Here is a 9,218-nt window from a genome sequence, read left to right as displayed (position 1 = left end):
ATGTCTTAACATTTCCTAGCTCTGTGACCATGGGCAACTTCTCTGGGCCCCAGTTTTCACATTTATTTGCAAAATGAGGGGTTTGAATGAGATGACCTCTAAAGTCCTTTCCAGTTCTGCACGTATGGTCCTATGAATTCCAGGAAAATCACTTTGGTAGTTGTGGGGGATGGCCTGGAATGGGGAAAGATTTGAAGCAGGGAGATCAACTAGAAATCCATTAAAATAGTCCAGGTGAGAGGTAATTAGGGCCTGAGCTAGGGTGGTGGCTGTATGAAGAAAGTAGAGGGACCAGATGCGAGAGATGTTGTGGATATAGAAATGACAAGACTTAGAAATTGCTTGGATGGGTGGGGTTAGTGAAAGTGAGGAGGAAAGGTTGGCACCAAGGTTCTGAACTGGAGTAACTGGAATAGAAATAGGTGAGTTTTGGGGGAAAGACAATGTAATGAGCTCCATGATGTCAATCACAATTCATTCACATCTGTTCATTTGAAGGATTTAGGGATTTTAATAATAGCTGGCATTTATATAGTTTTTCAGATATTATTTCACTTTATTCTCACAACGACCTTTGGAGGTAGGTGCCGTTATTATCTCCTTTTGCAGATGAGGAAACTGAGGTTTGAGGTTAAAAGATTTGCTCATGGACACATAGTTACTAAGTGAACTCAGGTTTTGCTGATTCCAGGTCCAGTGCACCAGCTAGCTGCATTTACTTACCAGTCACTTCCTGAAAGCATTAAACACATCCTTTGTGGGGCACCTGCTACAGGAAACGCCAGACACATTTATGTTTCTACCCTTTCCTTCCCATTTTTCTGAGAAGGTCCCATTTATAGACTTTGAAGGTATTTGCTGTCATCATCAGTAGGTGTTTATCCTCAAGATTGATGGCTCTGTAGGAAAGAAAGGCACTTGGTGCTGGGTTTGCTATGTTCTGAGAGAGATAAAATTGGTAATTTAATTGTCAAGTTAATTTAGAAAGGCCAAGGTCATCTACTGCATTCCGGGCTCTGACCAGTTATCTTGACTTTTGTCCTGCCGCTGGATGTCGATGACTTTGGAGGACAGAGTGAGGCTCATGACTTTGTGCAGCTCCACTTCTCTTAAATCCAATTCATGCACGTGTCAAGACTTCGCCTGTGATGTCAAGGGTCCTCTTTGAGAACAAAGGTCAAATGGCAACAACAGCCTTAGCCGTCAGATGGTCTGGAAGAGAGGGGACAGTTATGCTGGGTTGAGAGTATGCTCCCAATGGCCACTGCACAGCTGCTGCTATGGGTACCTGGGGCGGGGTTAACTGCTGTGATGATTGATGCTGGATGCAGAAGGGAAGCCTGAGAGCTGGCACAACGGCAGTGAAGGGTGGGTTGGGGGAGTGATGGACTATAGTGGGTCAAGTGTTGGAGTCAAGCCTCCTGATTGGCTTCTGTGGAGAGGGAGGGATGTGACCCATCTTCCCAACTTCTGATTGGTTCATCCCACATGACTCCCACCTTTAAAAAAATACAGGAAGCCTTTTTCAATCCCCCTTAATTTCAGAGCTCTGTTGATTATTTAATTCTGTAAATAGCTTATTTGTACATAGTTGCTAGCATATTATCTCCTTCATTAGATTGGGAACCTGGTGGAGGAAGGGAAATAAGCATTTATATGACACCTACTCTGTGTCAGACGCTGTGCTAAATGCTTAACAAATATTGTCTCACTCGATTGTTGCAACCGCCTTTCAAGGTAAGGGCTCTTATTATCCCCATTTGAGGGGCTGAGCTAGGTCTTGCCATCTGGAGGAAGGGAGGTAGTTCAGTGGATGGGTTGGGGTAACCTAGTGGTAGGTCTTTTGCAGTTTCTTGTCAGTATAATAAATTCACAATTGTATTGTGAATACAACAATTACAATTACAATACAATTACAATGACAAAAATATGAATATTTTCTGCAAACTGCAGAAAATTCAAGACTGAAAGTAACTGTACAGGGTAAAGAAGGGGTAAAATGATTCCTAAATAATAATAGCTACTGTTTCTACATCACTCCCCACTTTACAGCTGAGGAAACTGAGGTAAAATGACTAGCCCAGGGTCACTCAGCTAGTCAGTGTCTAAGGCCACATTTAAACTCAGGTCATCCTGACTTCAGGCCCATTGCTCTAACTATTGTACCACCAAGCTGCCTCACAACTTGGCTACCTCCATGTGGATAGTTAGGACAAATTCTTTATAGAGATTATGAATCACATGGTGCAATCATTTAAACATTAAATTTATTAAATTTTATTTTTTATTAATTTATTAAAATTAATCATTAAAAAGTAAGGTATTATAGCAAGTAATACCTTTATCAGCTGTATTGTTAAAACAAACAAGCAACCCAGAGATAACTCCTAAAATCGTAAGAAATAAAGGTCTTGGTGAAAAGCATAATTGATTGTGGATTCTCCTCTCCCTGATTCTTCCGGTAAGTTTTAAGTTCAGAGAATCTGTATACAACAGAAGAAAACGTTGCCAGGGTGTTCAGTCTAGGGGTTGGTTACCAAATATTGCCAAGTAGATTACAATACAATTCAATCCACTGTGCTAGATCCATGGGGAAGTACCAACTTTAAGTAAGTCCAGGCTGTTGATTTCACTTCCTTATCACCTGAATACAAAATGGCTTTGAGGAGCCCCAGTCCCCACTCTGATGCTTGACCGTGGACCACAATGGACAACAAAATTTTTTTTTTTTTTTGGCAGTTGGGGTTAAGTGACTTGCCCAGGGTCACAGAGCTAGTAAGTGTCAAGTGTTTGGTCTGAGGTCAGATTTGAACCTGGGTCTTACCTGACTCCTAGGCTGGGGCACTATCCACTGTGCCACCTAGCTGCCCCCAGACAAGAAAGTTTTGCTCAGCTGAATCATCTCAGGATATCCTCAGAGTGTGCCTACCCTCACCAAATTTGTTTCTCCTGCTGTGGCTTAGTAAATCTCATTTTGTTAACTGCTGAGTGATCTATGAATGTCTTGTTTTGTTCAAGCATGGCCTGAATCAGGCCCCTCACAGGACAAATAGAACAGTGTCTTTTTGGAAAGCAGGATGTATGGTGTCCTGTTTGGTTAGTGAGCAGAGTACATGAATGAGCATAGTCTAAGGGGAAAGAAGGCAGGCTTTGGAGCCTGGGGACCTGGGTTCATATCCCTGTTCTGTAAATTATGTGCCCAATTCTGGAAAAGTCACATGACTTTTCTTACCTGTTTAAAAAAAAAAAAAGAGGCAGGAAGGAGAACTGGACCAGATGACTTCTGAGGTCTCTTCCAGCCTTAGGTCTTCTTGCCACCTAGAGGAAGAGAATTAGTACCATAGATAGAGCCTCAAGGACTCTGTCCTAGGACTGGCCCAGAATCAGGAAAACCTGAGTTCAAATCTGACCTCAGACATTTACTACCTGGGCACATCTCTTCACCCCAGTTCCTCAACTGTAAAATGAGGACAATAACACCACCTACTTTACTGAGTTGTTGGGTAGACCTAATGAGATAATATTTATGAAGTGCCTGGCACACAGAAGTGTTATATAAATGCTGGTCATTGTTATTATTTAGTTACCAATTAATCCTGTCACTCTGCAACTAACAGTTGCCTTTCAGTTTTGAATTCTCTTCAGTTTGTAAAAAAAACATTCATAGTTGCTTTATTGTAAACACAAGAAACTGCAAACAACCTATGTGACCAAGGATTGAGGTGTGACAACAGCGTATACATGTTATTCTGCCCCAACTCCATCCCTGATGTCACTTTCTTTTCTTTGTATGTGTTTCATATTTACTTATCTGGGCACATGATTCCCTTCAGTGGAAGGTTGGCTCCGGGAGGAGTGGCCCTTTTTTTGTTATTGCCTTTGCTTCCCTAGCATCTAGCACCTACAGTCTAGTCCAGAGGTGGGGAATCTGCGGCTTCAAAGCCACATGTGGCCCTCTAGGTCCTCAAGTGTGACCCTTTGACTGAACCCAGACTTCACAGAACAAATCCCCTTAATAAAAGGATCTTTTCTGTAAAACTTGAACTCAGTCAAAAGGCCATACCTGAGGACCTAGAGGGCCACATATGGCCTTGAGGCTGCAGGTTCCCCACCCCTAGTAGATACTTAATAAATTTTTGCTGAATGAATGAATGGATTTCATCAGAATGAAATACTATGGCATGTTGAAAATGTCAACCAGGGAGAATACCAACATGTAAGTATATTGAAGAGATCAAAGAGGACATAGAACAAAGTAATGGCTATTGCTATTATTTTACTCATGCTTAAATGTAGTTACATTTCTTTTTTCTCTCTCTTTTTAAATCTATCTATCTATCTGTCTATCTATAATTATGATTTTCTGGTTTTATTCAGGATTTTATTGTCCATTACGCTTTTATTTCTCTAAATCACAGAATCTTAAGAAGTGGAATCGACCTTAGAGGTTATCTGAGAGTAGTCCAACCTAAAAACAAAGAATTCTCTCTAGTATCTTAAGAGCTTGCCCATAAAATTAAAACGACCAAGCTTGCTCCCAAAGAACTGATAGAAGGCATCTCTCCCACTTCTCTGCAAAATTAGGGGCTTGGATGTGGAACTCTGCAAATGTCATACTTTTCTGGTGTGTTGGTTGGTTTTGTCAAACTTTTCCACCCTCTCTTTTTTATTTTTTGTTATAAGGCACAGCTCTCTGGGAAGGGGAGGAGCAAGGCAGTGGGCAAGGAATATATTGGGGAATGTAAGTGATTAAAAGCAAAAGATGTCAAATAAAAATGTATTATAAAAAAGGGGGCTTGGTGATGATCATGATGATGTGTATCAGATGGATAGTATGTAGCATATATAAATATATATACTATATATATACTATATAGCATATATAGTATATACATATTTATATAGGTAGATAGTATCATGGATAGTGATAAGGATTAGATCTGTGATTTTGTTGATATAGGGAACTCTCAGGTGAGGAAACTCTTTTCACTAATGCAGGTTGGCACCTTCTCTGTAACTTACAGAGTTGTCTGGAGTACAGAGAGTTTAAATGACTTGACCTGGGTTATAAGGCCAGCATGTGTCAGAAGTGGAACTTGAACCCAGGGCTTCTGGCTTCGATGCCAGCTCTCTATCAATGAACAAATACCATTTTCTCACTGTTCGAGCGTGTGTGTGGGTGAGGTATAGAAAGATTTCACCCCTCAGCTCCTGATATTACATTACATTAGATCTTAGGAAATAGTGATTGGTGAAGGGTCATGGATTTTAAAATATCTGTTTCTTTAATATTTTAGGTTGTTGCTTTATTGCATTTTTGTTGGGTCACTCCATAGATGAGTACTCCACTCTGATGAGATCATATAATTATGAAAAACATATATTTATGGAATATATAGTTAAGTTTAGGGGCAGCTAGGTGGCATAGTGGAATCAGGAAGACTCATCTCCCTGAGTTCAAATCTGGCCTTAGACTCTTAACTAGCTGTGCGACCCTGGGCAAGTCACTTAACCCTGTTGGCCTCACTTTTCTTTCTTGTAAGATGAGCCAGAGAAGGAAACGGCAGACCACTCCAGTTTCTTTGCCTAGAAAATCCCAAATAGGGTCACGAAGAGTTGAATACAACTGAACGACAAAAAAAGTTAAGCTTATGATTTTTTTAAAAGTCTGGAAAAGAATAAAATATAGTTGATAGCCAGAGCAACTTAGTTCATCAGTTCTGAGTTAGAAGAGAGAGACCTTGGAGGTCACCTAATCCATACTAGGAGCTAGCTGGCACAGTGAACAGATTGCTGGAGAAGGGGTCGGGAAAACCTGAGTTCAAATGAAGCCTCTGACACTTACTAGTTGTGTGATCCTGGGCAAGTTATTTAACCTCTCTCAGTCTCAATTTTCTCATCTGTAAAAATGGAGTAATAATAGCACCTACCACATAGGGGTGTTATGGGGATTAAATAAGCTAGTGTATGTAAGGTACTTTACAAACCTCAAAGAGCTATATAAATGCCATCATTGTCATTGTCGTCAGTCAAGTCTTAAAATTACAAGGAAGAATGAATATATAGGATATTGCCTGCCTTTGATGGGCTGTGGCCAAGGAAGCGGAGTGAAAAATCTCTGTAGTTAGGAAAGGAATGTCATGTTCCACAGACCTGTGTTTAAACAGGATTACCCACTCTCTAATAAAGCATTCTCCTTGGGATCATTGAAAGCCATGACCACGAGGGGGCGAACGAGCACCATCCTGTGTCCTCTGGTGCTCTCCATGCCTGGGGATGAGTGAGTTTGGCTGATGTGAGCTCTCTAGGGAGAGCACGGTTGCTGGTTACCTGCACCAGGTGCATGCATTGTTGATGGCTCCTTCCAGAGTGCTGTCAAGTGCCCTGTGGTTTGGTTTCAGTAGCAGGAGTAGGGAAAAGGGCTGGGAACTGATTATAATTAGTACAGAACTAATTAATATATTTAGAGGTAATCTTTGTATTTGCAGGGCAGCCAGGTGGCACAGTTGGATAGAGTGCTAGGCCTGGAGTCAGGAAGACTGATCTTCCTGAGTTTAAATCTGGCCTAAGACAGTTACTAGCTGTGTGACCCTGGGCAAATCACTTAACCCTGTTTGCCTCAGTTTCCTCATCTGTCAAAGGAGTTGGAGAAGGAAATGGCAAACCCGTTCAGTATTTTTGCCAAGAAAATCCCAATGGGGTCACAAAGGGTCAAGCACTGCTGAAAAACAATGGAAATCTATGTAGTTCAGTGTAATGCACATTTGAGTCATTTTTATGAAGTAATTGCTCATTGTGCCTTCAATCTGTTCCCTAGAAGTTTGAAACTGGACTAAACCTCAGGACATAGTGCGTGTGTGTGTGTGTGTGTGTGTGTGTGTGTGTGTGTGTGTGTGTGTATGCTGGGGTGGGGTAGGTTGGGAAGTGGAAATAGTATGTTAGGTGTTTGCCTAAATCTCTGAGTGACAGTGCTTAGCATAGTTCCTGGCACACAGCATGTGCTTAATAAATGTTTGTTGACTGACTACCTTCTCTAAGATTGTTTGTCAGGATCATAGAATTAGAGCAGGAAGTGACCTGAGAAAGTCTTCTAGGATTTTAGGTCTAGAGATTAAAGAAAGCTACCTAGTCCAACTCCCTTATTTTATAGGTGAGAAAATTCAGAGTAGTTAAATGAAGTTTTCAAACAACATTGCCTTACGCAGGCTGTAAGCATCAGAGGTTTGAACCCAGAACCTCTGACTTGAGAGCCTGTCTTTTTTCCACTATGCTGTTTGCCTCCCTTCTCATTTCAGACATGAGGAAACAGAGGCCCAATGAAGTAAAATGACTTTTCTGAGTCCACACAGGAAGTAACCAGGAAAGCTAGGATCTTTAAACCTGCTTAAAAAGTGAATTATGTTCTGGAATGTGACAAATGGTTTACTTTATCTCAGCTTCCAATCTGAGAGCCTAGGAGTTTGCACATGGAGTAGGAGGAAAAACACACTTCAGAAGACAGTAGTTGAATGCTATTGATTTATTATTGATTTTCATACAAGCTGAGAATTTGACCCAGAAACGTCCTCTAGGTAAGCCTTGCGAGCTGTGATTCACCGATGTCACACTAGTCACAGGGCCATTGGAGACCTGACAGACACTTGTTTTCTTCCTTCATCTTAAAGCATCCCTGTGCTCTTTGAGCCCCCCAAACCAAAAGATGATAGATTCTGCTGATCATACACTAGTATTAGCTACATTTTCTCAAAGAAAAAGAAAAATCAGAACACATAACTCTTTTAGTGCAGATAATAGTGAAACATATCGAACATCTGAAGTACCTGTGGGAATCTAGACAGGGCTTTAGAAGTCATCCTCAAAGAATGGAGAATCCTGTGAGTTCCCAAGAGTCTCCTGGAACTCATGCACTTTCCTGGTCCAGCCTGGAGAGTATTACTGGCCATATGATTTCCAGGTAAGGCTGGGAAAGTAAGCCTCATCATTAGGATTTTCTTCCCAGTTTTGTTCTGTATATTGATTTGGATTATCCATTCTTTCTTCCCACTCTTGAACTGGACAGTCACCATGACTTCTTTCAACTGGTTCCCACCTCCAATGCTGCCTCTCAATAGAATAATTATTATCTGATTGCTGGTCATGAGATTGATAACGGTCTTCCATACCAGATTCCCAGATTCCTATGTATCTGTCACCTTGGTCATCTTCAAAGGCAGAGTGATCTGCATTATTTTGTCTGCTTCCTTCATCTTTTTGTTCTGATGGATCATGGATACAATAGCATAACCAGTCGCCTTTTTGCTTGGTCAAAAAATACACATCACAGTGTATTGGACTATCTTTTATCTCCACCAGTGATTCCTGGGTGTTGGGGTGTCTATGCTCAGCTTTCTGTGATGTTGGTTCCTGCTTTGGGGAATCCCAATAATCAGATCTTTCTTCTGGCTGTTCCTGTTCATCATCATGAAATCTCTGAGATAAATCTCTCTGAAAATTTCTTTCATTGTTGCTTAAAAAGTATGTCTTATCACCTCCATTTGCAGAGCTCTGATATCTCACTTGAAGCCTCCCATCATTTCTTGGAGTCAGGGTTGGATTTCTCAGATGGTTTCTGATCCCATCCCTTGGTATGGAGATCTCTTCATTAATATGGGGTTTCTCATTATACTCGTACTTTGGTATTAGGATCTTAGGTCTCACTTGGAAATTGCCATCAATTTCTGTTCCAGGATTTTGGCTTCTCACTTGGTGTCTTCCATTGCCCTGGAGTTCTGAGGTTTGTTGATGTTCTTCATCATCTTGGGGTCTTGGGGTCTGCTGTCTAACTTGACATCTTAAATCACTTTGATGTTCTAGGATCTGTTGCGGAAAATGATGTCTCCTACCATCCCTTGGTCCTAGTGTCTGCTGTCTATTTTTATATCTCTCACCATCCTCGGGTCCTGGAGTTTGCTGTACAATGTGGTTCCTTTCATCATCTCTGTGTACTTGGGACTGCTGGCTAACTTGGTGTCTCTGATCGCTCTGGATTTCTGGGATCTGCTGCCTATGATCGTTCCTTCCTTCATCCCTTGGAAGTGAAGGCTGCTGCCTAACTTGGTATCTCCTATCATCTCTTGGTACTGGGGTTTGGTCCCTTCTGTCATTCTGGATTTCTGGGAACTGAGGCCTGATTTGGCGTCTCCCATCATCTGGCATTTCTGGGGTCTGCTGCCCATGTT

General features: G+C 41.4%; 1 protein-coding gene across 1 annotated transcript in view; it reads right to left on the bottom strand.

Moving 5' to 3' along the window:
• Positions 1-1,196: 1,196 nt before the first annotated feature.
• LOC114042951 (trichohyalin-like) overlaps positions 1,197-9,218 on the bottom strand; it is an 11,050-nt gene continuing 3,028 nt past the window's right edge. Inside the window, exons 3-4 of the mRNA XM_027861728.1 lie at positions 8,193-9,207; positions 1,197-1,321 (exon numbers count right to left, since the gene is read on the bottom strand). Of these exons, the coding sequence (XP_027717529.1) occupies positions 1,197-1,321; positions 8,193-9,207 (1,140 nt within the window). The remainder of the gene's footprint in view (positions 1,322-8,192; positions 9,208-9,218) is intronic.

This window comes from Vombatus ursinus, unplaced genomic scaffold, assembly GCF_900497805.2.
Source record: "Vombatus ursinus unplaced genomic scaffold, bare-nosed wombat genome assembly UNPS02014768.1, whole genome shotgun sequence".
Taxonomy (NCBI): Eukaryota; Metazoa; Chordata; class Mammalia; order Diprotodontia; family Vombatidae; genus Vombatus; species Vombatus ursinus.
The sequence above is the reverse complement of the archived record's forward strand: the minus strand, read 5'-3'. Positions and strand labels throughout refer to the sequence as shown.